Source organism: Syngnathus acus, chromosome 6 (genome assembly GCF_901709675.1).
Source record: "Syngnathus acus chromosome 6, fSynAcu1.2, whole genome shotgun sequence".
Taxonomy (NCBI): Eukaryota; Metazoa; Chordata; class Actinopteri; order Syngnathiformes; family Syngnathidae; genus Syngnathus; species Syngnathus acus.
Window position 1 is genome coordinate 5,457,416 of NC_051092.1, and position 14,194 is coordinate 5,471,609.

General features: G+C 41.2%; 3 protein-coding genes across 3 annotated transcripts in view; all 3 read right to left on the bottom strand.

Annotated features, from left to right (window-relative positions):
• The window catches only part of ndrg4 (NDRG family member 4), a 30,870-nt gene extending 28,345 nt beyond the window's left edge, over positions 1-2,525 (bottom strand). The window contains exon 1 of the mRNA XM_037253984.1: positions 2,400-2,525. The gene's annotated coding sequence lies outside the window, so the exon portion shown is untranslated. The remainder of the gene's footprint in view (positions 1-2,399) is intronic.
• A 2,217-nt stretch (positions 2,526-4,742) lies between these two features.
• Positions 4,743-7,409, bottom strand: gins3 (GINS complex subunit 3). Its single transcript, XM_037253988.1, has 3 exons — positions 7,152-7,409; positions 6,485-6,718; positions 4,743-5,046 (listed from the first exon to the last, which is right to left on the bottom strand). The coding sequence occupies exons 1-3, from the start codon at positions 7,320-7,322 to the stop codon at positions 4,816-4,818; spliced, it is 636 nt and encodes a 211-aa protein (XP_037109883.1). The 5' UTR covers positions 7,323-7,409; the 3' UTR covers positions 4,743-4,815.
• A 1,292-nt stretch (positions 7,410-8,701) lies between these two features.
• LOC119124254 (NXPE family member 3-like) lies at positions 8,702-13,229 on the bottom strand. Its single transcript, XM_037253989.1, is given in 5 exon segments — positions 8,702-9,778; positions 10,605-10,823; positions 10,894-10,964; positions 11,623-12,401; positions 13,069-13,229. Coding segments are annotated over 5 exon segments (1,692 nt in total). The 5' UTR covers positions 13,156-13,229; the 3' UTR covers positions 8,702-9,242.
• Positions 13,230-14,194: the final 965 nt, after the last annotated feature.

Below are 14,194 nucleotides of genomic sequence, written 5' to 3' on the forward strand. Positions count from 1 at the left end.
TACTTTGCAAACTCCAAAATGCCACTCAGTCACTGATTGGGAACGTTTGCAAGTGCAATGGGCTAAGAGGCTCCATAGTGCATGGCTGTGCTGGCCTTAGAACTCAATTCAATTGTCCAGTAGGAAACCAAAACATTAAAAGACTGAGGGGAAAAAAATAACCCTTGTGAACTACCTTTAATTCGTTAAGAGTAATTCTAACACTTTGTACAAAATAAAACACCGCAAAAGAATGGAAAAAAATATTTGATCAAATAGTCAAAGACGGTGTGCAGTACCGATTTGTAAGCATAATCGAAGGCAATTAAAGAACAGTAAATGGTTTTTTTTACAAAAAAAATAACCTCTGAAAATACATGTATGGTTTGAAATGAGGATAAGCACAATGACGTGCACTAGCCAAAGATTTTCGTTTACAGAGTAGTTAGTGACGAGCACACAAGTGCTTTTCCAAATATCTCGTGTTATTTGTGGGAACTTGTTAGCCCTCAGTAAAGTTCTGGATAAAAACGGAATATAACTACATTATTATTCACTAGTTGACTATGACCCACCCAAAATGGTTTTCACAAACCACTTTTTCATTCTGACACATATAAATCAAAATGCCATAGATGGGCTAACAGATATTGGCTGAGATGTTCTGGTAGTTACGATAAACCTTCAAACAAATGTTACTTTAAAACATATACAAAGCAGCAACACATACAAACAGCATGTGACAAAAGAGAACAAATTGTGAATTTAAACAGCAAAATGTCAAGAAAAAAACATGTCATTTCCTGCTTGCTGAATGTCAACACTAAATGCTACATGTCAGACGGCTTAACGGAAATTAGCATTGACGCTATGGTAATTCTTAACCTTCACACAACTTTAACACATGCAGAGTAACAAGACATATGGGGGCCTATTTTGCTAGATCACTGTATGATCCTGATCATTCGGGGTCACAGTACTTTGTAAATTGCACTCGGAGTAAAAACAGACACATTTTTATTTTCGAGCTTGGGGAAAGTCTACTTTAGTGTGTTTGTGAATTTCGTAGATCACGTTGCACCCTTTTCAGCCTAAAATGGAAAAATATAGAGGACTGGAATTGAAAATATGCAGTAAATTTTTAATCTAGGCTGACAGTTACAGCTACAGTTATCAGGAATTTAGCTCCAGAAACCAACAGGGTATCAAACGACCTGAGCCTGAGCCAAATCTTTCTGTTTGACATCCTACGAGCCAGGCAAGCAGTATGTATACTTAACTAAATCCCATAGTGAAGATATTCTATCCTGTTCTAAGTGACATTCTGGCAATCATATATGGTCAAGAACAATCACTGGTGGTCTCAAGACTTTTCCAGAGTACTGCTGTCTATTGTCTAGTTAGTAATCCCACATTATGATTAAAATGCTGGTTGGGTGCTATTGTAAACACAAGAGAGTCACGCTATACATAGTGCACATAGAACAGTGTCGGGGTGTAATCACTCACTGGCTCCGTGAAGCTTTGTGTTGGAGCATACACACTCTTTATGAATCTATTTATAAACTTCAAACTAAAAAAAACAAACTGCAATGTGCTGACAGCCTCAACTTTAGTGACAATTTCATGTGTAGCCCGTCCAAAATTAAAAATTCTTTCTTTCTTTCTTTCTTTCTTTCTTTCTTTCTTTCTTTCTTTCTTTCTTTCTTTCTTTCTTTCTTTCTTTCTTTCTTTCTTTCTTTCATTTACAGCCATGTAACAGAAAAAGATCCTGTGTGTGCATGGACAAAAAACATGGCTCCCTAAAATCAACACTCTTTCAAATACTGTTTAGTTAACTGAAGATGAAACTGCATGCAGTTGCAGAGGGCAGCTTATGCAAACACAGGATAGACTCAAATACAGTCAATCATCTCTCGGATTTAAACTAAAACCATCTTAATCATATATGCCAATAGTATTAGTGTGGCATTCCCTTGCAACGTGCTTTAACTAACTACATAGTAATTAGATGAAGCAATTGTAGATTGTTACAGATTAGCATCTTTGTTGTAATGTTTAATGGCAGCTATAATATGCTGTAGAAGGTCCATTATATAATGCTCTATAGTTCATATAATTAATTATCAACACATGCCAATGCGGAGTCTGGCATTGAGAGGTGTTTATGTGGCGCTATGGCAGGAGTCTGGGCTAAAATAAATAAATAAAAGCAGCAGCGATCTTCACACATTAGATGAAAAAAAAAATACTGTCAAAAAGAAATACTGTCCTCATTTTTACACCCTCCTGTTGAACATGCTAGAGCACCACATTTTTATGGTCACATTTCTGGATATATCATTTCAAATATCATGCTCATGAATGGGAATCTAATTGAAGATAAATTCGTAGAGCGAAGAAATAAAGATTCATTGTACCTGCAGTGTTGCTAGGAGATTCTCTGATTGGTAGATTCTGAGATTTTGTTCTTGTCGAATGTATCTCCCTGAGGCTGCTGAGGATTGTTAGCGTGTATGTAACTAAGGGTGTGTGGGTCTGTGGAGTGGATGGACCTGGAGAGAGGGAGAGAGAGGGGGGGGGGGGGGGGGAGAGGAGAGAGAGAGAGAGAGAGAGAGAGAGAGAGAGAGAGAGAGAGAGAGAGAGAGAGAGAGAGGTAGCGAGCGCTGTCTGTCTCTCTCTTCTTCCTCTTTTTGATGATAAACAGAGAACACGTGGCTTCACCAGTAATGCAGCACAACGAATACCAGAGCACAGCAAGCGAAGGGCGAAATGGAACTAAAAGAGATGAAAGCAGCGATGGAGCTGAGGCGGAGGAAATGCAGTTTGAGTGATTGCTTTGCCCGGTGACACATTTGTATATTAATCTCGTTCTCAAAAGAGGGACACTGTGACGGATGTACGCAAGCTCCAAAATTGCTTTTACCATTTAAAGCACACTATCAAAATACGACAGTATTCTTTCAAATAAGAGGCACGATGAATTGTTCTGCACATCCAATTCTCACATGGTGTTACTGAATATCATCTCACAAACATAGTCACACCCACACAGACACACCAACATGCAACAGCCTGCAGGCACCCACTTGAGCCTTTTTGTTTTGTCGAAGCTGCCTTTAAAGGAGCTAACCGCCACTGGCTAACTGTGTCATTAAATATTAGCATGCATAGGAAAATCATCGCAAGAACAACGGCATCAGTACTCCTAGGAGCATCTATCTTCCATGCATAATTTCATAATGACATCCTGGCACTATCGAAGTGTTTACACAATCTGCGAACAGCAAACGGGAATCGGTTGGCAGGCGTGCGTGTGCCAAAGCAGACGAAACAGCAACAACTAACCGGCGTACGGCGTCTATACTGTATACACGCCCTAATCAGCGGGTAACATAGGTCAGGTGGTGGCAATCGACGCAGATTAGCACGCGCAGTTCCGTATTGGCGACGTGCGCCCCCAAGGTCGAGTGCGGTGGGTACGTCACTCGGCGTAGGAAAACAGCACTGTCGTCCAGGGGTTGGGACGGTAGCAATGAGCCCTGATAGCGCGGGGGGGGGGTGCTTCTGAGCAATGTGCTTCACTGAGGAGAAGCACTGGATGCGTGGCTGGCTGTAGGAATGATGTAGGGAAAAAGAACTGCCGTCCAGGAGTCGGGACAGCAGCTATGAGCGCTGATAGTTGTCAGAATTTTGAAAAAGGCCGATGCCAATCCGTGGCAATAATTAACCCAGTCGATTATAGGTCCATCCCCATTTAAAAAGAAATCAACACAACCTGTCAATAATCTGTTGAGATAATATATTTGCCGAACCAGCCTTCTTCAGACTCAAACCGCTCAACCAAACCTTTTACCTATCTACAGTATGCGTGTCACCCCAACCTCTCATTGATACACATTTCTGATACTTTTTAAATCTTTACGTGCGCAGTAACGCATTATGAAAGAGACTCAATTGAAACATACATGCAAAGATTACAAACTGGGCCAAACTCCACTGTGGCAGTGGTTGGCCTCCAAATCCATTTTTATTGACTCTGTCTTAAAAGCACACTGTGCAGTAATGCCAGAGGAACTCACATTGAGCCAGAACACAGACAGATAGGCTGACCTCTGGGTGTTCACAGCTTCTGTTGTTATTATTATCACTCATCACTATTTCACGCCATAATGCTCTAGCATTAGTATGTGAAGCATAAGGAAAACACTCGACAGTGTATTGCCATTGTAACAATGTTGTCATCAATGTTGCATAATTTCTCATACAGAGATATTTGAATGTTTGGTATAAAATAGCAAGCCTTCAGAGGGAGGTAATGAGTACATAAAAGAACCTCAAGAGCATAATTTAATCAATATTCATCCTCTGCAAACAAAGGCTCACACTTTTAATTACTATTAATAAATGAAGCCACCTCAGTTCGTCATTTTGCTAATGGGCCATTAGTAATAGGATTTAAAAAAAAAAACCAGACAAATAAATGACAAATTGATTGAAAGATAAGCATCACATTTGCAGTCACGGATGTATGTTATCACTGCAATAAAGGCAAAGTACAAAGGACCCTTTATATTCTCAATTTTATTTAAAAAATGTTACAAGAACAGTTTACAAGTAAACATACATGCTAGTGCATACATTTTCTACACCACTTCTCACTATGGTCACAGGTGAGACTGAGTCTATCTATGCCAGGTACACCTTGGACTTGTCACCAGCCAATCACAAGGCACATGCAGACTGACTTCACAACTAAGTACAGTCTCTGCAAGACCAGAAAACAATATGAAGAGGCTATTTACACAAGTGGTTTCGTGCAGCAGGTAGGCAAGGTCACGATTGCACGTCTGTTATCTTCCTCTTGCGGTAGTTGAGCACCATGGTTGAAGCAGAGAGCTGAGAGGCTTGTCCTTTTTCCCAGTCCTGGAAGCTGTTGAGGCCAAATTGCCCTGACATGAAAAGTGATTTCTCAAGACAATCCAGACGCTCCACTAGCGCTGAGGTGTCCTCATTGTAGGCATTCTGAGAAGAGTCCATAGTTCGTCTGAAACGCCCAATGAATGTCTACATAAAAAACAATAATCAGAGTTACTTGCTATGAGCGACACAAAAGGTTGCGTTTGCCTGTATTTTCAATTTACTTTTAAACTGCCACTTCTGTTGTTAGTGGTCTTGTCTTTGAAACAGTGAATTTGCTAAAACTGGTATTGTATTTTACCAACTAAATGCTAGCACTGAATAACTTACCGATTTTTTTATTTGAATCGCCACTGCTGACATTGTGATCATATGATCATCAAAACTACTCCTGACTAACAAGATCTACACCAGCGGTGGCCAACCCGCGGCTCGCGAGCCGCATGCGGCTCTTTGGCTGGTTTCATGCGGCTCTTCAGGAGATTTCACATGACAAGCGTCAAAATGCTTGGCTGGCGCTGCCATTTATCCCCCCTAGGTGGCGCGCTGACCAGTTGAATCGGTTTGAGTTGAAAAGAAGAAGAAGAATGACGTGGGGGGGGGGGGGGGGTTAGGGTTAGGGTTAGGGGGGGGGGGATGATGTGGCTCTTTGCGATGACACAGTAAAAAATGTGGCTCTTAGTCTCTGATTGGTTGGCCACCCCTGATCTACACAATGATAAGTCTCAAAATGACATTCTTTGTTTTGATAATAAATTTAGCTTTGCTAAGGCACTCCTAATGATTTCAATACATTGCACAGTAAAAATAAACACTAACTTAAATAAAGAGTAAAACACAAAAATAAGCGATAACATACTCCCAGTTTGTATTGTTTGATAAAGTCATAAGCACGTTCTTACCAGTCTTCGGTCATTTTTACTCAATCTGTTACCTTTATGATGTTGCTATGGTTGTAAGGAACACCACCCCATGTTTTTGCATGTCTGGGTGCTGTTTCCAATTGTTCCCAGTGTCGTCATTAATAATTGTCATGCACCAAGATGGGTATACGTACAACCAGATGGGCCACTCCGCGCAACTTGTTTGATGGTATAAAACGCACCCTAACTGATTAGCATGTTTTCGTTCAGCGATTGCATTTAGGTAGTAGACATTCAATCATTTTACACATCAGATTTACAGCAAACTAAACCTACACGTGACAAATAAACAACTCTCAGTAGAAGCATGTTGCATCTTGCTATAAGTGGGCACACTGGACATGCTCTCTGTAGTGAAAACATAATACAAGATGCTATTTTACTCCCAAGCTATTATGAAATATATTGTTGAATGTAGTTGACAACACGTTACGTTCAAATGGATCCTACAACTGCATAAATGACACCAAGTCGAACTGACTTGCCAAATAAATACAGTATGACGCAGCGGTACAACATGGATATATTCCAAGATCTACAATAAACGACAGGACAAAGCACAGAATGACCACATATTGAACAGTGAGTGTGCAAAGTCCAACTGTTTACAAACGTGATGTGACATTAGAAGGGTCTATTGGTGAATGCAATTGGGGCATTACCTGAAGCAACGTCTGTGCTATTTCTGGGTTGTCTGGACTGTCGAAGCGCAGCATCTGAGATCCCAGGCCATAATAGTAAGGCCCCAACTTATGTAGATCCACCACATTGGGGTCTGCATTGAACACTGTCCTCCAGCCTTCTCTATAAACTTTAGGGAGCTCGATTGACAGCATCCTTTTGTTCTGCTCATACAAACCTTTGCACAGCCACAAAGGCAATTCCATTTTTGTGCCCTGTGAAGGAGACATTAGTAGAGTAAGAACTGTCAAAACACATTATCTAGAATTCACACTGCATGCAAAGGTTGTGTTTTAAATTAATGTCTACTTTGTATGGCTTATTTCACTCAATGAATCTTAATTTTGTGATGGCACTGCCAATCATGTGTCAGTTTACATATGTTTTTGTTAGTGTGAATGTGTTTTTATGTTGTTTTGTGTTATTTGGGCCAATAAATGCAATTGCTATACAGACGCCATGTCATTTGTGTCATTACATACACCGATGGAAAAAAAAAAAAAAGGTTTCCTCCTTTTCAGAAACCCAAATCAAACCCTATACAACATAAAACTTGTTTCCTAGTTTGTGAGAATTCCCAAACTTGTTTTTGAAATGATTGACTAACGTCCCTTTTTTATTCAAGGACCCCCTAGGATGGTTACCTACCTTCGGAATATCCGACGAGTCGCTTGACTTCTCGAGGAATCCAAGCCGAGGAAAAGTAACTTCAGTGCAGATAGGAAGTCGCTCGTGCGAAAGCAAAATATCATCCAAAGAAAATAAATTCTCTTCCATGCATATGCCGGGTTGTACGGGAAAATAAGACTGTGCTTCCATTTTTGGAAACCAGACTGTCTGACGCCGAAACTTTTGAAAAGGCGTGCAACAGAAGAGCAAAGAACTTGTGTTGACAACTTGCGTTTCCTGCTTTTATGGCGCCCAGCTCGGCGATTGGCTAGCCGCTGCGTACGTCACGATATCCGCCATATTGGATGTGTCAGACCAGTCTCGTAAACAAAAGCAAGTACAGTATCCCTCACTACATCGCGGTTCGTTTATTTTTTGTTTGGTTTTTATTTCATGAACACTGCAAAGGCAGTGACTGTTGACATGTCAGATGTGAGCCAGAGACCAGACTTTGCCCAAGTAAGCATTCATTCCTGCTTGAATGAAATTATAAATTAATAAGAATGTTCATGTATTTTTCCTTTTTTTTTTTGTTTAATAACACTGACATCAATTTGAAAACACTGGCAAGTGGCCCTCAACACTTGGGGGTTTTGACTGCAGACTGGAATAGGCTGCTTGCCTCAGGAAGTTTGGACAGAAATTCATTCAGCTTTCTTTCTTTTTCATTTATTTTGAAAGTTAACACTTCAACCAGATGAAAAGCCTTTAAATACAAATGGTATTTAAAAATGAGACGCGAAACACAAAATGAACAAATAATTATTATTTTGAAATTAACCAAACACATTATAAAGCATTAACTAACCCTTTTCATCATAAACAAATTTGAACTCCAGTCTTTGCACAAATTCTTAAATGAACCCTCTTTAAAATACAAATTTTAATTATACATCAAATTAAAGGGAAGCGCGGCACAGTGGTCAGCACGTCCGCCTCACTGTGCATCTCCAAACCACTGCTGATTAATTATCCACCTGCACCTAGCAGCAGTCTTCAGCTTCGAGACACATCCTGAACCTGCAGCACTAAGCCAGAGAGGGCGCTTGTGCTCAGCCCAACAAATAACAGTACACTCCAGTGTATGATGTCATTCAAAATCCCAGGATACAGTTAATGATTCAATATTCACTTTACAGTAATAATTATGTGCAGTAATATCTTGCAAATTAAAATATCTCAAAATGTTGTTTATTATTACCCCAATAGTACTCATTTGCTATTTATGTAGAGTAAATTCTTGCAAATAAAATAATCTCAAAGTTTTGTTTTTTAATACAATAGCACTTTTCCCCCATTTTCACTGAGGCCCTAGTATTCATTTGTTCTTGCAACCCTTGGCAGTTTACAATGGTACCACTACTTACGAACTTAATTGGTTCCGCGATCGGATTTGTAAGTAGGAACGTTTGTAAGTAGAAGCGAAACTTCCCATAGGAATCAATGTAAAAGCAAATAATGCGTGCCAGACTATCCTAAAAGTCACACTTTTGCCCTGTGTAAAACACAGAAAACCAAAACAAGTTTTACTTTTGCTTTTTTATATCTTTACAACAAAAAAATTATTTCACTTCATTCTTGACATCCTAACTTTGCTTGGGGAAGGGGGAACCTGTTCTCCTTTTCTACACTTGCTAAAAATACCCCCAACAAGATACAGAAAAGGTCAGGCTAATAAATAATTGCTAAATGCTTCCACGTACTCCCTGCAATGTGCTCATGTACTCGTCATTAATGTTTTAGAACAATTAATAAGTTTTATGACTGTATGAGTGGTCTTGAACGCACCTGGCGCAGAACGTGAGCGAGAACTCAAAAAAAATAAAACGCAACCTAGGTTCTATAAATTGAACTTGACAAACACAAAAGTGTGTTTGTCATAATTTTACTGAAATCAAGATGGTACTGTCTTCCGCCTTTCACTCAAAGCGTGCGCGCTCCTGCAGCAGGGGATACAGATTTTTTATCAATAAATGTTCAATCAATCAAAACTCCTGTTCGTATCTCAAAAGGTTTGTAAGTAGAGGCACCACTGTATTCACTTCATACATTGTTCCTGCTCCCATCTTGTCAAATGTAGGACAACATCATGTCTACCATGGTCTTGACAATAACCCTCGGAGGGTGCAGGTTGTGAGGTTCATGGTGCGCCAAGCACATCTGCCAGGCGTCCACCAGAAAAACATTTAGACCCTTGAACATGGTGCGAAGCACGATGTCCTGCTGGAGTGTCAACCAGTCACTTTTGTACAAGCTGATTTTCTGCTCTAGAGCCTGAGGGTTGGCGGTGCGGACCACCACCAGCGTCTTCGGCGCCCGGTCTAGGAGTCGTACCACCGCTTTACGGATATGCCTAAGGCGGTTTATATACACCTCCACGGGGAAGGTGGAAAAGTGAGCCCAGATGCCAATTGTCACCACTGTGTTGTGACCACCAGTCACACCATCCAACTCGTTCGCAATGTAGTGCAAATCGCTGATCAAGACTGGCGGGGTTCGAACGGGTGTGCCATGGAAGCGGTACTGGACCAGAATGTTGTGGGTGCTGTCCACTGCCATGGAGGGCCCTGATGTTTTTTGATTCTCCAGGTTGACTCTCTTCAAGTCTGTAGGGCAGAATAAAATGAAGCTGTAATTGGTAAGGACAACTCGGGGCTCAGTAGAATTTTATAGTACCGTAATTTTCGGACTATAAGTCGCGGTTTTTTTCATAGTTTGGGTGGGGGGGCGACTTATACTCAGGAGCGACTTATATACATATATATGTTTTTTTTCACTTTTTTGGGCATTTTATGGCTGGTGCGACTTATACTCCGGTGCGACTTATAGTCCGAAAATTACGGTATAAACGCTATGGATGGTCACAAGCTCTGAAAAAGTGAAACAACAGTGTCATTCTTCCAGCGTTACTTTAAACCACAGGTGTCAAACTCAAGGCCCGGGGGCCAGATACGGCCCGCCACATCATTTTATGTGGCCCTCAAAGACAAACTGTGCATCAAATTCGTGTGTCATTACTAGAATTGCAAATTATCATCACTTTTAATATCTTTTTTTTAAATATTTGACCAGTTTTTACTCGTCTGATTTGAAAACGAGTTATTTGTCAGTTTGTTTTGTAACTTTTACTGTATATAATAGGAGGTGCTCATACATTTATTTGGGTTGACAGTCATAATGGCCCTCCGAAAGAAGCTATGACTACAATGCGGGCCGTGAAAAAAATTTGTTTGACACTCCTGCTTTAAACGCTAAATATCTGTGCAATGACAGTATACAGTATTTCTGTAGTATATTAAAGAATATGGCACAGCCCATCTTAAAGCATCATCTGTATGTGATTTAAACCGCAACGGAATTTGAAGACTATATTGGGCAATGTTTATACTTAAGGCCAATTCTGATGTTGTGACTCACACGATGCTATGAGACGAAATCACTTAATTGGAAGGACACTGACAAGATAATCGAACCACTGCCACAGAGTGGAGTCACCATACATGTAGACCAACTTGTTAGTCAAACACTGAGTAATGGCAGATGCGTTGTGAAACTGATGCATGGAAAAAGCGCCCAATGGCCTCCACAAGCCCTGATAGTAGTACCCAGATGTCGCCAGCTTCACGGGATCCGGTTTTTGACTGACGTTTTCTACATTCACAACAAACCCAATGATGTGAATTAATAAAAAGAGCTGAAGTAGTCTGAAGATTCACAATACCTTTCTTAGGAGGGAGCACGTTGATAGTGTCAGTTTTGGACGCCTGGATGGTAACTTTCACATTCTTGCCACTGATGTCAAAGAAATAGATTAAAAGGCTGCAAGAGAAAAGCTACAAAAAATACGATCAACCACACTTGAGGCATGCATCAGGTATTCTTACAACTTAAGGCAGGGTTATTACTTTCTGGACCTGGATTTTTCATTTTTCAAATAGCTTTTCAACGGAAGGTTGCGCCAAGTCCTACTTGGACAATTTTCAAAATGAGCTTTCAAATGTTGTTTGGTGGTCAGTAGCAGAAGTGGGTATTGTCCTCTGTCTCTGAGTTTTGCGTCCCTGACCTACGTGAGCCCAGCCCATCTCTCATCGGTGAGCGTCAACAATATGGGGACACGTCATTGCTGTCTGCAGGACCAAAAGATACACAACAGTTTTACTTTTTAGTATTTGGTTGAATGTCAGGTGTGCAGCAGCTCCATAGGAGTAAGTCGTTCTCTATGGCGTTTTGCTGACTCAGACTGACTGGGCGAGGCTGAAATAAGGACAGAATCTCAGGGACGGAGGACGATTCCCATCTCTGGTCAGTAGCTTGTTCTGTATGAAACCTCTTTGAGATCAAAGTCAAAGTCAGCTTTATTGTCAATCCCTTCATATGTCAAGACACACAAAGAAACCGAAATTCCGAAAACCGAAATAGCTGAGACCATTCAACGATTGAGTGTACAAACCTCTGAAAGAGTAAAGCTTCCTTTTTGGTAATGAGGCCTTGGGTGTAGGCTCCCGTGAGGTGGTTGATTCTGGTCTCACAGCTGAGCATTGTGGGCTTGTAGCAAAACCAAGGTTCACCAGTGTGAAGGTCCGTATAGTTGCACAATGGCCCCTTGTCTGGCGGCAGGCACATGTTGCACATCATCTTCTCAGAATGATTGCCTCGGCGAAAGAAACTGGAGAAGTACACCCGATCGGGCCGGTTCTCCCTCAGCCGCCATAACACAGCGATGGCCTCGCTTGAGTGTACCATCATGATGTTAACCTTAGCCGAGCCCTCCCAGAGCAGCGGGAATAGAACGGAATAAAGTCCGTTCTTATGGTCCAACACTTGCCCAGCCACACCTGCCCTGTACTTTGGGGAATGCAACTTGGCCAACAGCAAATCGCCGCCATAGCGCTTGGGTCGGCCCTTGAAGTCGCGCAGTTGGACCCGCACTTCTAGCTGGTCGCCCACGTACCAACTCGGCTTGATTTTGGAGGTTACGATTGTAAACAGGCTGTGGGCCGGGTCACTCGTCTGAAGGAAGTTGAGTGCTAACCCAGAGGGCAGTTGGGGCCAGGTGATAGAGTTCAACAGGCTACGTTCCTCCAGCTCTTCCTCAGGTGATGAAGGCTTGCCCAGATGGGGACAGAAGGTGCGATAGTGGTGAAATGTTGGGAGGCTTTCAGAGAGATTCGATGACCAATTCCATTTCCGGTCGTCGTACGGTGGTGACACTACATTAGTCTTCCAGTTCTGAAGAGATGACAAGATTCTAATTATGGATCATGGACACACACACACATATATAGAAATATATGTTTTACTCTCAGCTAGATTTTTATTTTTATTTTTATTGGTGTATTCTAATAAGGTTTTAATCCAGTTTATTATTTTGGAAATATCCCAGTCTAAAGAAAATGCAAGAATAAATCATGTCCGCTCAGATGTGTTTTTAAAGAAATACTATAAGCTACACATTTTACAAACTCTTAGAGCAGTGGTTCTTAACCTTTTTGGAGGTACCGAACTCTACCAGTTTCATATGCGCATTTACCGAATCCCTCTTTAGTGAAAAATAAAATATTTTTTCTCAATTTCAAGACATCGATGTTTTTTCCTGGTGCACAAAATGAGCCATTCATCAAAATCACGTTGTTCAAAAAACAAAACCAACACAATGGATGAACTCATAACAAATTACACACCTGCAAATCAGTGTGACTTCTGTTGTTGCCAGTTCAGATAAGCGTCATCACATATTTACACAATAAATCAGGTATGTTCGGACCTCCACAGTGGAGGCTCTGCCGAACCCCTGAGGCCAATTCACCGAACCTAGGGTTCGATCGAACCCAGGTTAAGAACCACTGTCTTCGAGTATGTTCAGCTTTTTAGAACAAATGTAATAAACTTCTCTCACCTTCCCAATGGTAAACTTGTGGAGCAGGAAGATGATTCCGAGCAAGATGAGAATGATGAGTACGTACTTCCAAACTTTTAGAGACATGGCGTTGATGTCCTGACGTCGCCGCAGTAATAAAAGATGGTTACGAGTCTGCTGTAAAACCAGTCTGCCAAAAGGACTGTTTGTCAACAAGTGAGGCTAGAAACCAGTCTCTAAAACAGGGGTCTCAAACTCCAGTCCTCGGGGGCCGCATTCCAAGTTACCTGATTCAAATGATCAGTTCATCCTCACGTTCTGCAGGAGCCTGATAGTTGAAAGTTAGAAACAAAGCCGCTAATGATGCCGGTAGTACGTGGGGTCCTTTGTCATCGTCATCCCTTGATCAATCGTTGTCCTTTATGTAAGCAACCGCCGCGTCACGCCACGTCGCGCTGCTGACGTCACGCTGCTGACGTCACGCTGCTGACGTCACTTGAAATTCAAATGACAGTAATCCCTTGCTACATCGCGGTTCGTTTATCGCGGTTACACTTTTTTTTTTGGGAAGATTTTTGAAAAAAAACATATAAGTCGCTCCTTATTATAATATTTTCATATCCAAACTATGAAAAAAAACGCGATTTATAGTAGAAAATTACGGTACCTGGTTGTATAAACCAGAACATGTTCCATGAGGGAAGGCCCAAGTTAAGATTTGTAACTAGAAGGTCTCAACTGTAAATCAAATAGTCTACCCACATTTACTGTAGTTGTGTGAGAATTTTATTTCACAAATTTTGCTCCTTCATTTTTAACTTGAGCATATTTCTTCTATTTTTGCTATTGTTTTAATCTTTCACGTTTAATGTGTGAAAATTGACAATTCTCAAACATCCCCTGATCTTAAACTCCCAGGAGGGCAAGGAAAAACTCAAAACTCCTACTAGGGGAAATGAGAAACCTTGAGAAGAGACCACAGATGGGAGGATCCCTCTTCCAGGAGGACCAGGCTGCAATGGATGCAGAGAGGACACATAGTACACGTAATATAGACAATTCAAAGATAAAGCATCGAGAGCAGGATGTTATTGCACAGCAATGACTCTGAGACGCTATGAGTGGTGTGAGTTCATCAGAGCGACAGCCTGGGGGAAGAAGCTGT